The sequence below is a fragment of the Schistocerca serialis genome, chromosome 1 (genome assembly GCF_023864345.2).
Source record: "Schistocerca serialis cubense isolate TAMUIC-IGC-003099 chromosome 1, iqSchSeri2.2, whole genome shotgun sequence".
Taxonomy (NCBI): domain Eukaryota; kingdom Metazoa; phylum Arthropoda; class Insecta; order Orthoptera; family Acrididae; genus Schistocerca; species Schistocerca serialis.
Window position 1 is genome coordinate 397,719,213 of NC_064638.1, and position 16,934 is coordinate 397,736,146.

A 16,934-nucleotide genomic window follows, 5' to 3' on the forward strand; every position below is an offset into this window, starting at 1 on the left:
CATTCAGAGGAGAAATCTGGTGACTGAAATTTCATGGGAAGATCCCACCACAACAAAAAAAACCTTTGTTTTAATTATTTTCATCCCAAATGCTGTATCATGTCTGTGACACTCTCTCCCCTATTTCTTGATGTATTCTGCTAATAAAATGCAGTCTTTTGTTTGCCTTCTCCACAGCATTTTCTAAGTGCTCTTTTCAATTTAAGTTATTTGTAATTGTAATTCTTAAGTATTTAGTTCAAATCATGGCTTTTAGATTTGATTGATTTATCATGTACCCCAAGTTCGACAGATTCCTCTTAGCACTTTTCATTATTTAGGGTCAATTGGCAACTTTCACACCAAACAGATATCTCATCTAAATCACTTTTCAATTGGCTTTGATCTTCTGATGACTTTATTAGATGATAAGTGACAGCATCATCTGCAAACAACCTAGGATGGCTACTCAGGTTGTCTGCTAAATCATTTATAAAGCTAAGAAATAGCAGAAGGCCTATAACAATGTTTTGGGAAATGGCAGAAATCACTTCTCTTTTATTCAATGATTTTCCATCAACTATTACGAACTGTGGCCTCTCTGACAGGAAATCATGAATCCAGTTGCGTAACTGAGACAGTATTCCATAAGCATACAATTTGAAAACAAGTCACTTGAGGTACAGTTGGTTGGTTGGTTAATTTGGGGGAGGGGAGCAAACAGTGAGGTCATCGTCCCCATCAGAGGTACAGTTGGTTGGTTGATTTGGGGTAGGGGACCAGACAGTGAGGTCATCGTTCCCATCGGATTAGGGAAGGATGGGGAAGGAAGTCAGCCGTGCCCGTAACTCTTTCTTCTATTCCTTTCTCTATTACCTGTCCTTCATGATTATTAGATTATCATCTCCTTTGCGATACAAATTACCTGTTCAGTATCCTCATACACTTCCTTCATCTCTTCATCTTGTATGTGCGACATCAGCAGGTTTGCATCTACATCCACATTTATATTACACAGTTACTTTGAAAATCACACTTAAGTTCCTGGCGGAGGGTTCACCGAACCACCTTCACACTAATTCTCTCTATTAGCCCACTCTCAAACAGCACACAGAAAAAAGAACATCTATATCTTCCTGTGCGAACTCTGATTTCCCTTATTTTATTATGAAGATCATTTCTCCCTACATAGGTCAGCTTCAACAAAATATTTTCACATTCAGAGGAGAAATCTGGTGACTGAAATTTCATGGGAAGATCCCACCACAACAAAAAAAACCTTTGTTTTAATTATTTTCATCCCAAATGCTGTATCATGTCTGTGACACTCTCTCCCCTATTTCTGAAGTGATTTAGGGAAATCATGAAAAATCTAAATCAGGATGGCTGGACAAGGGTTTGAACCATCGTCCTCCAGAATGTGAGCACAGTGCGATATCCACTGTGCCATCTCACTCTGTGTGAGGTAAGCTGTCAAAAGCCTTTTGGAAATCTATAAATATGGAATCAATGTGAAATCTCTTGTTAACAGCACTCAACACAGCACAATGTTTCCTAAATCCATGCTGTCTATGTGACAATATTCTGTCCTCTTTGAGATAATTCCTAATGCTGGAACACAATATATGTTACAAAATCCTGTTGCATATCGACCGTAATGATATGGGCCTGTAATTTAGTGCATTACTCTCCTATTGCCTTTTTTTAAATATTGGTATGACCCATGCAACTTTCCGGTCTTTGGGTACAGATCTTTTGTCGAGCGAGTGTTTGTATATGATGATTTTCGTGGGTTTGCAGCCGGTTTCCATCATCCTGACGACAACACGATATTTTGGCGGACCATCTGGCCTCCATCTTCAGGTGAGATTGAGTGCACAATCACGCCGGAACTGAAGAGACCTCAGATTCAGCGGCTCCTTTATACCGCGGGTACTGGCCGTTGCGTGTGCGGGGGCAACGGAAGAGCTGCCCTCTGTGAGGCGAAGAATTGCAGCGGCGCCAGCAGTGAAAACTGTCAAAAGTGAGGAATCGCAAAATTGTATGTGATTGTTAAATATGAAACTACTGCATCAGCATACTCTGAAAGGAACCTAACTGATATACAATGTGGACCAGAAGACTAGCTTTTATTATGCGATTTAAGTTGCTTCACTTCCAGAAGGATATGGCAGCTGTTCATGATTCAAATTCCGGAATATTTACCTTGTGTTCTTTGTTGAAGGAATTTTGGAAGACTGTGTTTAGTAAATCTGCTTTAGCAGCACTGTCATTGGTTGTATTTGCATTGATATCTGCAGAAAAGGCATTGATTGTGTCTTGCCACTAGCATACTTTATATATGGCAAGAATCTCTTTGGATTTTCTGCCAGTTTTCAGGATTAAATGTTGTTATAGAAGCTATTATAAGCATCTTGCATTGAAGTCTGTGCTAAATTTCGAGCTTTTGTTTCACTGTTTCTGGAGCAGTGTTCTGTTCTGTTTTGTGTACCATGGGGGATCAGCTTCATCATTTGTTAATTTATCTGGTATAAATCGCTCAACTGCTGTCGATGCTATTTCTGCGAACTCAAGCCACATCTGGTTTACATTTACATTGTTAATTTGGCAGGAGTGGAAATTGTCTCTCAGGAAGGTGTCAAGTGAATTTTTATCTTCTTATTTGAACACATTACTTTTTCATTTATTTTTGGTGGATTTGGGAGTTGTGGTGATCAGTTTTGCTATGACAACCCTGTATTCACTAATCCCTGTGTCCATTTTTATGCTCATTATTATCTCAGGATTATTTTTTACTAAGAGGTCAAATGTGTTTTCACAACCGTTTATTATTCAAGTGGGATCATGAACTAATTGGTCAAAATAATTTTCAATGAATGCATTTAGCACAATTTCAGATGATGTTTCATGTGTACCTCTTGATTTAAGCAGAACTATCTACTTCAATTTTGCTACAATATAAGCTACTTCTAACAGCAACAAACATGCCACTGCCAACTGTATTTAGCCTACTATCCTTTCTGGACACCACTAGGGCTTTGCAAAAATTTTGGCTGAAATTATTTCCAGCTTTAGCCAGCTGTTAGTATCTATAACGATATGAGCATCAGTGCTTTCTATTACTACTTGGAGCTCTGATACTTTTCGAACATGGCTACGACAATTTACAACTGTTATAACGACGGTCCCTATACCTATCTTCTTCCTGCATTCGATCTGCGTACTTTGAGACTGAAGCACTTTTTGTGTTTCACCAATAGCCTCTAACTTAAGAAATGCCCAGTCCACACCACACAGGCCCCGCTACTCATGTAGCCACCCCCTGTGTGTAATGGACTCCTGGCCTTTTTAGCAGAACCAAAAACCCAACCACCTTACGGCGCAAGTTGAGGAATTTGCAGCCTACACTGTCTTAGAACAGTCTGAGCCTCTGATTCAGAAGCTACTTGGCTCTGTAACAGAGGTCCGCAATTGGTCCTGTCAACTACGCTGCAAATGGTGAGCTCTGCTTTCATCTTGCAAGCAAGACTGGCAGCCTTTACCACTTCATATACCAGCTCAAATAAAGACAGACCCTTTTCCGATCCAAGGCAACACACATCATTGGTAATGATGTGAGGCACCCCTTCAGTCGGCTGCACACTGTGCTCTTTCATGGCATCTGGAAGGACCTGTTCCACATCTGGAATAGCTCCAACAGGTATGCAAATGGAGTGCACTCTGGCTTTCTTCCCCTCCTTGACAGCCATGTTCCTAAGGGAACCCATAATATATCTAACATTGGAGCTCCAAACATCAGTAACCCCACCCTCTGTGACTGCCTGAAGCTTGCAGGCTGAGAAGTTTCCTCTGAAACAGGACAAGTGACTGCATCTGGCTGAGGGACACACAGCACCTGGAACCTGTTTGTCAGACTAACTGGGGAGGCCTTATGTTCAGCCAACTGGTAAGTCTCTTGTAGCCTGCTACACCCTGAGGTAACCTCCCACTCGACCATGGGTGTGGAGTCAACCTCTTTGTGAACAGTAAGACAGTTGACCAGTGGTGTGGACTGATCAGCGGACTCGTGGGTCATGCTGGATGTCCATTGTTCTCAAGGCTAGTTCACAACAGTGGTGACCCTTGAGTTGCAGACAGGCGCAACGAAAAGCCTGTTACACATATGGCTTTCGACCTAAGCCTTCTTCAGCAAAGAAAACACACACACATTTGTACAAGCAAGCACATCTCATGCACAAATGACTGCTACCACAGCAGCTTGGACTGTAATGCAACTTTCACTTCAATAGTAGTCTGGTGTGGGTCAGGTAACTAGGAAGGGAAGGGACAGCAGGGTACATGTGAGGGGAGAGAAGAGTGCTGTCGGGCAGAGTGTGCAGGGACTAGACACTGCCAGGCACAGCATCGGGAGATACGGAGGAGGGGGGGGGGGGGGGGGGGAGAGGGGTGGAAAAGGAGAGGGGTGTGGAAAAGGAGAGGAGCAGAGAAGGGGAATAGATGGGCAAGTACATTGGCAGAGGGCAGCATACAAAGAGAGTAAGTACATTTGAAAAGGGTAGAGGTGATAGGATGAGGGGGTGAAAACAGTTGGGTGGAGGGTGTGGGGACAGTAGGTTCTTGTAGGTTGACGCTGGGATAATTTCAGGAGCAAATGTGATGTAAAGGATAACTCCCATCTGCAAAATTCACAAATGCTGTTAACAGAGAGGAGGATCCAGATGACCTGGGCAGTGAAGCAGCCATCACCCATCAGCTGCGTGTTGTACCACAGTGTGGTCTACTATGCTCTTGACCACAGTGTGGCAGTGATTGTTCATCCTGATGGACAGCTGGTTAGTAGTCATACCAATATAAAAGGCTGTGTAATGGTTGCAACAGAGCTGGTATACAACATGGCTGCTTTCACAGGTGGTCTGGATTCTGGTGGGGTAAGATAAGCCTATGACAGGACTGGAGTAGGTTCCTATTCCAGTCCTGTCACTACCCCATCAAAGACACGGCCATTTGTGACAGCACCAATCCCTGCCCCTTTCCCACCCCACTCCCGATTAGTTTTCATGTGACAGTCACATTCTAGTTGGAGCTACCGGCGGTAGCTGTTATATGTGCAAAAGGTGAGAATGTGTGGGGTTTTCTTTGTTGAAGAAGGCTGTGGCCAAAGCTATAATGTGTAACAGTATTTTCGTTGTGTCTGTCTGCGACTCAATGAGTCATCTTTATGGTGAGTAGCAATTTATCCTTTTCCTAATATTGTTATTACCCTTTCATTGATTTTTCAATATTTTTAACATTACTACCTCCTCCCTGACAGTCACATTCCAGAGACCAAAATGGGGGACTAGTCCAGAATCTTTTTCCAATAGAGAGATCATCATGATACTTTTTGAATTACAGGCTACATGTCCCATGGATATACTCATATGCTGTGTGTCTTTAAAGCAGTAGTTTCCACTGACTTCTACATCCTCATACACCTGATCACCTGACCACTGCCAATTCTTCTACCTTTTAGGGGCAATGTCCGGTCCCATTGTTGACTCCTTATATCGGACGTGTTTGGCCATCACTGCTGATGATTTTTATTCAAAATTTAAGCATTAGCTAGATTTGAACCTGGGATCCATAACATTTTGATTACTATTCAAAGATGCTACTGCGAGACCACAGGTCCAGACTGAAACCTAATTGAAATCTCCTAGATGAACAAAAACCAAACAAAGCAAAAATTAGTGTAAAGAAATATCTATGATTGATTCAACAAATTCAAAAGTAAAGTTATATATATTGATCTGACAGAAAATACTGAGAAGTTCTGATCTTTTGTTGAATCTGGAAACAGAGAATAGTCATCTCTCTGGGTGCTAGGTGACCACACTGGTACTGAAAGGGAAGATGGCAGAAATAAATCTGAAATATTAAATTTCTTTTTCAAAACTGTTTTACTGCAGAATATCATACTGTGGTTCCTCCTTTCAACCATCTCACAAGCAACCAATTTACAGACATCAAAATAAATGAGCATGGGATAGAAAATTAACTAAAAATGCTCAACAGAGAAATGATGACTGGACCGTATGGGATGGAACACGAAAAACCAGCCCCAAGTACAGACTGCACCACTGCTCCTCAATTACACACTAATTATTGCCCACCATGAGCACAACATAATCATAGCTGACACTTGGTTTAAGAATCATGAAAGAAGGTTGTATACATGGAACAACCCTGGAGATACTAAAAGGTATCAGATAGATTATATAATGGTAAGACAGAGATTTAGGAACCAGGTTTTAATTGTAAGACATTTCCAAGGGCAGATGTGGACTCTGACCACAATCTATTGGTTATGACCTGTAGATTAAAACTGAAGAAACTGCAAAAATGTGGGAATTTAAAGAGATGGGACCTGGATAAACTGAAAGAACCAGAGGTTGTACAGAATTTCAGGGAGAGCATAAGGGAACACCTGACAGGAATGGGGGAAAGAAATACAGTAGAAGAAGGATGGGTAGCTTTGAGGGATGAAGTAGCGAAGGCAGCAGAGGATCAAGTAGGTAAAAAGACGAGGGGTAGTAGAAATCCTTGGGTAACAGAAGAAATATTGAATTTAATTGATGAAAGGAGAAAATATAAAAATGCAGTAAATGAAGCAGGCAAAAAGGAATACAAACGTCTCAAAAATGAGATCGACAGGAAGTGCAAAATGGCTAAGCAGGGATGGCTAGAGGACCAATGTAAGAATGTAGAGGCCTATCTCACTAGGGGTAAGATAGATACTGCCTACAGGAAAATTAGAGAGACCTTTGGAGATAAGAGAACGACTTGTATGAATATCAAGAGCTCAGATGGAAACCCAGTTCTAAGCAAAGAAGGGAAAGCAGAAAGGTGGAAGGAGTATGTAGAGGGTCTATACAAGGGCGATGTACTTGAGGACAATATTATGGAAATGGAAGAGGATGTAGATGAAGATGAAATGGGAGATATGATACTGCGTGAAGAGTTTGACAGAGCACTGAAAGACCTGAGTTGAAACAAGGCCCCCGGAGTAGACAACATTCCACTGGAACTACTGATGGTCTTGGGAGAGCCAGTCCTGACAAAACTCTACCATCTGGTGAGCAAGATGTATGAGACAGGCGAAATACCCTCAGACTTCAAGAAGAATATAATAATTCCAATCCCAAAGAAAGCAGGTGTTGACAGATGTGAAAATTACTGAACTATCAGTTTAATAAGTCACAGCTGCAAAATACTAACACGAATTCTTTACAGACGAATGGAAAAACTAGTAGAAGCCGACCTCGGGGAAGATCAGTTTGGATTCCGTAGAAACACTGGAACACGTGAGGCAATACACACCTTACGACTAATCTTAGAAGAAAGATTAAGGAAAGGCAAACCTACGTTTCTAGCATTTGTAGACTTAGAGAAAGCTTTTGACAATGTTGACTGGAATACTCTCTTTCAAATTCTAAAGGTGGCAGGGGTAAAATACAGGGAGCGAAAGACTATTTACAATTTGTACAGAAACCAGATGGCAGTTATAAGAGTCGAGGGACATGAAAGGGAAGCAGTGGTTGGGAAGGGAGTAAGACAGGGTTGTAGCCTCTCCCCGATGTTGTTCAATCTGTATATTGAGCAAGCAGTAAAGGAAACAAAAGAAAAATTTGGAGTAGGTATTAAAATTCATGGAGAAGAAATAAAAACTTTGAGGTTCGCCGATGACATTGTAATTCTGTCAGAGACAGCAAAGGACTTGGAAGAACAGTTGAATGGAATGGACAGTGTCTTGAAAGGAGGATATAAGATGAACATCAACAAAAGCAAAACAAGTATAATGGAATGTAATCTAATTAAGTCGGGTGATGCTGAGGGAATTAGATTAGGAAATGAGACACTTAAAGTAGTAAAGGAGTTTTGCTATTTGGGGAGCAAAATAACTGATGATGGTCGAAGTAGAGAGGATATAAAATGTAGACTGGCAATGGCAAGGAAAGCGTTTCTGAAGAAAAGAAATTTGTTAACATCGAGTATAGATTTAAGTGTCAGGAAGTAATTTCTGAAAGTATTTGTACGGAGTGTAGCCATGTATGGAAGTGAAACATGGACGATAAATAGTTTGGACAAGAAGAGAATAGAAGCTTTCGAAATGTGGTGCTACAGAAGAATGCTGAAGATTAGATGGGTAGATCACATAACTAATGAGGAAGTATTGAATAGGATTGGGGAGAAGAGAAGTTTGTGGCACAACTTGACCAGAAGAAGGGATCGGTTGGTAGGACATGTTCTGAGGCATCAAGGGATCACCAATTTAGTATTGGAGGGCAGTGTGGAGGGTAAAAATCGTAGAGGGAGACCAAGAGATGAATACACTAAGCAGATTCAGAAGGATGTAGGTTGCAGTAGGTACTGGGAGATGAAAAAGCTTGCACAGGATAGAGTAGCATGGAGAGCTGCATCAAACCAGTCTCAGGACTGAAGACCACAACAACAACAACATGAGCAGATACAACAAGAAGTAGATAAACAAATACATTACTACGAGAGTTATACTTTGGTTGCTAGAAAAGTTAACCTATATATTGTTTCCTGCTACATATATCTTGCAGAAAGACCGTGACGATATGTCCTGGGTAAAGAATGGAGTTATGCACTCTTGGCGGCAGGTTATTCAATAAGCTCCCATCTAACGTGTGGCAAGAAAATGAGAATCCTCATCAACTCAAAAGAAAATTAAAAATGTAGCTCATTAGCCACTCTTTTTACAAATTATCTGAATATCCAGATTGATGGATTGAAAAGGTTCTGATAGCTACGTGGAAAGTAGAAATGTACTATAAACAAAACTAAATAATTCTAGATGTAACATATTTTCTTTGATAAATCTATATGTTCTTCAAAAAATCTTATAGAAACCAAATAAGCACTAAGCTACTAATGGAAAATAAACAGCAGCTGTACAGTAAAACTGAGATTTTTTTCTTTGAAAATATCAGCCTTATTACTAAAGTTACCTGATTCATTTTAGATGGTATAAACGTGAATAGCATCAAGCAGTACAGTGACAGTTTACTGTTAATGTAGACTACATTTTAAGTCTTTATGAAGTCTTTGTCTTACGTCAGTATATAGGTTGACTCATTCTCCTTCACAAAAAGAATGGAGAGATGTGAGTTCACATGGAGGCTTACCAATAACTGTTCTTCCTGTGGAACACTTGTGAGTGAGAGAGTGAGACATGAGGAAGGACAAATGAGAGTGGTACACACCATAAGGCAGCTTGAGAATTATATAAAAAAGTAATAAAATCATAAACAGCCAACCAGTTGCAATGGATAAAGAATTCTTTACCTAGGTTTCAACAAATTTGAATTTGTCTTCTTCATAAGGTGGCAATTTTACATTAGTAAGGACTAATGTACCATCGCCGTTTTTAAAAATGTCGGCGTAGATCCATTTCTCAAAATTAAAATATAGCCCTAGAAATAGGGTTTGTCACGTAAATATAAATTAGTACATGGATCTTGTAGAGCTCACAACCATTTTGACAAATGGATCTACGCCGACATTTATAAAAACGGCGATGGCACATTAGTCCTTACTAATGTAAAATTGCCACCTTCTGAAGAAGACAAATTTAAATTTGTTGAAACATAGGTAAAGAATTCTTTATCCATTGCAACTGGTCGGCTGTTTATTATTTTTTCACGTGGAACCATTGCTGTTGTGCAGCTATGTTTAAAATAATAAAAAAAAGTGTATGTATAACCAATTAAACATAGCAGATTATGCACAGCACATGGCAATATTCACTGCTCTGTTTCGTAATTTCAATTGCAACTTACAAATGGTCCATAGTGGCATTTCCCCTTTTAAAACCAGTTTGTACCTTTGTCTGATTATAACTGAATGCTCTTTTCTTTGTGGTAGGTGATACTTTTAGTGAGTATCTCATACATTGGAGAAAGAAGGCTAATGGGGTATTACCAAAAAATGCAGAACACTTACCTTCTATGTGAACTCATGTTTCTTCTAGAATTCTGAGACTCCACAGTAGTATCAGAATCTGAGTGCTTATCAGTATTAGCTGAGTCATTTTCATCCCTGAAAAATTGGAGCACCTACAGTGATAGAGAAGATTCATTCCACATTCAAAATGCCCTAGGAATATACACATGTTATTAGCAACAAGTATTACCTTTCTGCAGGTGTTGGCCAGTGAGACTGCCTCAGGAGCACCTTCATAGCATTGAAGTTATCAGGATAACTGGAAGGACCACCTAACCTTCAGGCAAAACGAGGAGATGAAAAGAGCACGATTTAAATACCTTGCTATTAAGTAAAATATTAAAGTCAGAATAATGATGATGATGATGATGATTGTTTGGGGGAAGAGACCAAACTGCACGGTCATCGGTCTCATCGGATTAGGGAAGGACGGGGAGGGAAGTCGGCCGTGCCCTTTCAAAGGAACCATCCCGACATTTGCCTGGAGTGATTTAGGGAAATCACGGAAAACCTAAATCAGGATGGCCGGACGTGGGATTGAACCGCTGTCCTCCCGAATGCGAGTCCAGTGTGCTAACCATTGCGCTACCTCGCTCGGTCAGAATAATGAAAGAACAACTGAAAATATTTCTAAAAATAATTTTTTCCTCTTAACAATCAAAAGCAAATGTTTAATGACAGAAATTGATTAATTTTAAAGACAGCATCCAACTATATTTGTGGTCTTCCTGAATGCCAAGGGGCAGAAAAGGATCACTGCCACGAAAAGCTTTGAGAACACTGCAATGATAGTGACAAGGGCAGATTTTGTCTCTTTATACTTTGGTATCCAGCAACAATAAAATATGCAGGAAGATTTATTTTTCTTTCCCTTTACTAGGTGGTGCTCCACATTATACAATTGCAACACAAGATAATTTAAGGACTGAGGAATTAAATATTTACACACTACTAATTCTGCTGACTCAGCACTGATTTAACAAATGGAACATACAGAATATTTGTAAGAAAATGTACCTTCCAAACACACTCTTCTCACATTAATTCACAATAACTGAATCAGTACACAATTAAAAGGTGATGAGGTGTACTGTTCTTTTGAAACTATGCAGAATTTGAGTAGGCACATGGTATTATAAAAAAAGTAACAAAAACAACAATAAAGTTACTTTCTAATACATCATATTTGCTTACTTCAGCGTATAGGAAGTGGTTTTGATGTAAACACGACAGGAAAAGGAAGTATTTACATTTATATTATTGTTTATCTTTGCAAACAAAGACCTCCACAAACCTTTGAGTCTTGTACTAATATAGTGTTCTGTTATAGTTTTCTGCTACTATGTAGTGCCCAGATTACCTCGAAGTTGTCAAAAAGACCTTCTTCTAAAATAGACAACACACACATTTGTGCAAGCACAACTCACACACAAATGACCATTGTCTTTCTGCGCATGAAGGGAAAGCAATCTGTGTGGCAGGGATAAGGAGGAGAAGGCTGGGGTGCGGAGGGGTAGGGATAGCAGGGTAGGGGTGGGTGGTAATAAAGTGCTGCTTGTGGGAGCATACAGAGATCAGAGATGTGGTGGGGACAGGGCAGGGCACTCAGGTGGAGTTCAGAAGTTAGGTGCCAGGTTCTGGGTGTGGATATGGAGAGAAGTGAAGAGGCTGTGGGTGCACTGGTGGAACAGAAGGCTGTGTAATGCTGGAGTGTGAAAATAGATGGAGATAGATGGGTGAAAGACAGTGACTAATGAAGATTCAGGGCAGGACAGGGGGCGTGGGGGGGGGGGGGGAGGGGGGGTTATGATAAAGTAGGACATATAGCAGGGAGAATTTCCCACCTGTGCACTTCAGGAAAGCTGGTTTTGGTAGGAAACATGCAGCTGGCATAAGCTGAGAAGCAGTCACTGAATTGAAGAAAGCTTTGTTGGGCAGCATTTTCAGCCAAAGGGTGGTCCAGCTGTCTCTTGGAAAGTTTGTTGGTAGCCATTCATGCAGACAGACACCATGTTGGTTGTCATACTCATGTAGAATGCAGCACAGTGGTTGCAGCTTAGCTTGAAGATCACATGACTGCTTTCACAGGTAGCACTACCTCTGATGGGATCTGTGATGCTTGTGACTGGACTGAAGGAGGAGGAGGTGGTGGTGGTGGTGGTGGTGGTGGTGGTGGGAGGACTTATGGGAAGGTCTTGCATCTAGGTCTATTACAGGAATATGAGCTGTGAGGCAAGAGGTGGGAGCAGGTGTGGAGTAGGTACGCATGGTAGGTGGTGGGATACCACTGTGGGAAGGTTAGTAATAGGATATTCCTCATTTCAGGGCATGATGAGAGGTAGTCGAAACCCTGGTGCAGAGTGTGATTCAGTTGCTCAGTCCTGGGTGGTACTGACTCACAAGGGAAATGCTTCTTTGTGGTTGGACAGTGGGACTTCAGCAGGTGGTGGGTGACTGGAGAGATAAGGCACGGAAGATCTGTTTCTCATCCAATGTTGGGAGAGTAATTTGGGTCTGTGAAGGCTACAGTGAGACTCTTGGTATATTTGGAGAGGGACTGCTTAGCACTACAGATGCAATAGCCACCAGTGGCTAAGCTGTATAAAAGGAACTTCTTTTTATGGAATGGGTGGCAGCTGTCAAATTGTTATTCTGATCTGAGCAGCCAGAGTTGATAGTTGTGCGTGCATGAGGTGTGCTTGCTTGTGTGAATGAATGGTATGTGTGGCCGAAAGCTTATGTGTAAGTGCCTTTTAATTGTGCCTATCTGCAACTTCATGTGTCATTTTTACAGTAAGTAGCAATCTAGCTTTTCCTACACAGTTGGTACTCCAACCTAGAGTTTCCTTTGTTTGTTTTTATGAACTTTAACTCTGTTTGTGCAATTTGATGCAGCTGTGAAGCATAATTATTTGCTGTAGTTGACATTAATAGTCATGTGTGATGGAATTCTAGGATGTTTTTGTTATGCAGGAGCCAAGGTAGCCCCTGAGGGCCAGCAACCCATATTACACCACAGAGGACGGCGTTGTCTATGTCCAAGGCGTACCAAAAGCACCAGGGCCACGGCATGCAGGAAGTATCACTACGCCAAAACCTGATTGGCTGGAGACAGTTATTTAGGGGCTAGAACCAGCCCCAAAGTTGAGTTCACTCCGGATGCCAACCTTGTGTACTCCGACTGCTGAAGATTCCATCTTCGTCTCTGAATTGGACTCTTACTAGTGTGTGTGTGTGTGTGTGTGTGTGTGTGTGTGTGTGTGTGTGTGTGTGTGTTACCATGAACCTTTGTGGAAAATTAGAAGTGAACTTGGTGCCTGCGTGTACATTCCTCATGGCGGAAGTTGTACTTCAGCAGCTGGTCCAAAGTGTGCATGACTTACTACAAGGTTTTCAACAGTTTTGCAAGAAATCTAAGGATACACGGGAATGTTTATTTACGGAACTTTTGCAGAACTGCCTGGTTCCGCTGCCCCCGGTGTTTCCCGCTTTCAAACAAGGATGCTGAAGAATGGAAAACATACGAGAAGCGCCTCCAGAGCATTTTCACATCCACCAGGTTGTCCAAGAGGCTGCTCGCCGTACCTACTTCTTGTCCTGGAACCAGTACAAAGTGTACGTTCTCTTGAAACTCGAATCTCAACGTCCGGATTCTTTGACTTTCTCCCAGATTTGTGAGGTTCTAGCTGCTTACTACTGACGATGGTTCCACAAGTTAGCTGCCCATGTCAAATTTTACCAGTGTCGCAAGAAGGCTGGCCAATCCTATCGACAGTGGGCAACAGAACTGCAAGGTCTCAGCCAGAAATGTCACTTCAACACACGAGTGTCCAAAGAATCCTACACGGACAAGATGGCCCGCGACCATCTCATCCAGGCCGCTCTGATGCAGCTTTCCGGCACAACGCCCTCAGACCTGACGATCCTACTCTGAACCACATCATTGATCTAGGATTCAAGTATGAAGTCTCTATGGGGGCTGACAAGTGTTTGGAACCCTGCGCGGAAGTGGCGGCCCTCCGCGACCACAAAGCCTCGGAGCCCGTAGCATCGCTGGTGGATGTCGAAAACGTTGCCACTGTCTGTTCCGGTGACTGGCACCAACCATCCTGTTCTACACAGCATCGACAGGGCAGCCGCCCTGTCCAGGAATTCACGCCCTCGGACGGCACCGCGGGTCTGGCACAGACCGTCGGTGCATGGAGGGCCCCCGCGCCCTCGCCAGCACCGCCAACCCAGTCTGACTGCCGACCTGCCTGGGACGCTTTAAGAGGCACGCATGAGAAGACTGCTCTGACAGGTAGGCATATTGTGCAGTGTGTACCCGTAACGGACATGTCAGTTCAGTCTGCCGATCTCGGCAGCCCCCTCCTCATCCAGCCAAGGACCGTCGGGGGCCTATACCCATGGATATCAACCAGGTGCAGTCTCGGGATCATCCAAGCTGATGATCGACGTTCAGGTCAACGGTAGGCCACTGCAGATGCAGGTGAATACTGGTGCAGTGTTCTCACTGATTAACTATTCCTCTTATGTGAAGATTGGGCACCCCCGTGATGCCCACACCTTGGCACCTCCTTACTTATAATAAACAAGTGATCACCCTCTTGGGTCAGTTAACGGCTTCCATCTTGTATAAATCGGTTTGCCGGGAAGTTACCTTCCTTGTGGTCAACAATGTGGCCATGGCAGATCTCTTCGGGTTCGATGCCTTCTGGGCCTTTGGCTTTGCCATCGACGACATTGTTCATTTGGTGTCTTCCCACGTTCTGTTTCCAGCAGTCAGTACCTTATGCACGGAATTCCAGGACCTCTTCTCACTGGGCATCGGCTGTGCTCAAGATTTTCATGCGTCACTCCAGCTGAAACCACCTGCCTGCCCAAAGTACTTCCAGGGCCCGGCAGGTTCCCCATGCCCTTCAGCAGCCTCTTCAACAAGAAATGGACTGTCTCACCATGGAGGGAGTCGTCACTCCAGTCTATTACAGTTCGTGGGCCACACCCTTGGTCATCCTCAAGAGGAAAGATGGGCATCTTTGAGTTTGTGGCGACTTCAAGGCTACACTTAACCCTCAGCTACAGGTTGAAGACTATCCCCTCCTGTGCCCCGAGAACCTGTGCTCCAAGCTCAAAGGGGACAATTTTTTTCAAAGATCGATCTTGCCGAGGTTTACCTCCAAATACCTTCTACTCAGTTGGCCGTCATCAACACACCATTTGGGCTGTTCCGGTTGAACCCCCTCATGTATGGCATCGTTAGTGCACTGGCCATCTTTCAGCATTACTTGGAACAGCTCTTGCAGGATGTGCCATGTTGTATAAACTACCTCAACGACATCGTCATCACCGGTCGTACTGCGGATGAACATCTCAGTCATCTGCGACAATTGCTCCTGCACCTGCTGACAGAGGGTCTAAAATGCTCCTTTTTCCAACTGGCTATCTCCTACCTGGGTCACATCATTTCCCGTGATGGCATATCACCTACCTTCTCCCACATCGCCGCTATAACGGCCCTTCCTCATCCGCGCGACGTCCACCAATTGCGTTCTTTCCTGGGTAAAATTGCTTACTACCGGAAGTTCATTTCCTCTGCCGCCCACAGTGCTGTGCCCCTCCATCACCTATACCGAAAGAACGTGCCTTTTCATTGGTCCCCAATTTGTGAATCGGCTTTCCAAACCTTAAAGCAAAGGTTGCACTCTGTGGTGTGTCTCATGCCATATAACCCCCATTCTTCCTGTCCTTTTGGCTAAGGACGCCTCAGACTATGGTGTTGGGGCTGTCCTTTCGCACCGTCTACCGGATGAATCGGAACACCCAGTGGCGTACATATCTAAATCCCTTACACATGCCCAATGCAAATATTCCCAAATTGAGAAGGAAGCCCTAGCCACTGTGTTTGCTTGTACCAAATTCCTCCCGTACCTTTACAGTACACCTTTTTGCTTCATCACTGACCATAAGCCCCTTGTGGCCTTATTTTCCCCTTCAGCCCAGTTACCCACGAAAACTTCCCACTGCCTGCAGCGATGGGCTCTATTCCTTTCACGTTTTAGGTACACCATCCATTTCCGGCCCACCTCCCACCATGCCAACTCCGATGCCTCGTCTTGGCTCCCCTCCAGCCAGGATTCAGCATTCTATTCGTTGGACCTCCTAATTTTTTAGGTCGATGACGAGATACAGGATGCGTTAGCTGAATTCCCAGTCACAGCTCATGGCTGCCCGACGCTTCAGCCCAGACTGACCTCCGAGTCTTCTTCTCCATCTGCCATCAAATGGTGGCCGTTAACGGGGTGCTCCTCCACGCAGAAAATGATGCCAATCCACAAGTCATCGTACCAACTTCCCTGCGGTCCCAGATTCTCCACATCTTACACCAAGGTCATCACTGGGGTATTGCCCAGACAAAAATCCTCACACGTCACCATGTCTTCTGGGTAGGCATGACAGTGGACGTGGAGCGCATGGTCCGGGTTTGTCAGCAGTGTACCTAGGTCCTTCCCACACCGCGTCGATCCTTCCAATCCTGGCCGTCCGCTTCCCTCCCATCAGAACACATCCATGAGGATTTATTGAGTACCTTCCTTGGCGTTTACTGGTTACTTGTCACGGATGCCTACTCCCACTTCCCTTTCATTATCCGATGCTCCTCTATCACCACAGAGAATACCACCGTGACCCTGTGAAAAATATTTTCCGTTGAAGGCCTTCCCGTCACCTTGGTATCAGACAACAGCCCGCAATGTCGCAGACAAGAGTTCACCAAATTCTGCCACGATAATGGCATCCACCACGTCTTTACCCCTCCTTTCCATCCGCAATCCAATGGAGAGGCAGAGCACTTTGTTCGCACTTTTAAAACTCAGATGAAGAAGTACACACAGAACCGTTCTCCCGAAGAAGCCTTTACGTTATTTCCCAGTACCTACAGGGCTACACCG

At 43.4% G+C, this 16,934-nt stretch overlaps 1 protein-coding gene across 6 annotated transcripts in view; it reads right to left on the reverse strand.

The window, feature by feature from the left end:
• Positions 1–16,934, reverse strand: part of LOC126471670 (telomeric repeat-binding factor 2-interacting protein 1-like) — a 196,281-nt gene that overhangs the window by 146,093 nt on the left and 33,254 nt on the right. For all 6 annotated transcript variants that reach the window (XR_007586363.1, XR_007586364.1, XM_050099880.1 and 3 more), the window contains exons 3-4: positions 10,178–10,264; positions 9,988–10,083 (exon numbers count right to left, since the gene is read on the reverse strand). Coding sequence is in view for 4 of the 6 variants with exons in the window: in XM_050099880.1 (XP_049955837.1) it covers positions 9,988–10,083; positions 10,178–10,264 (183 nt within the window). In the remaining 2 variants the exon portion in view is untranslated. The remainder of the gene's footprint in view (positions 1–9,987; positions 10,084–10,177; positions 10,265–16,934) is intronic.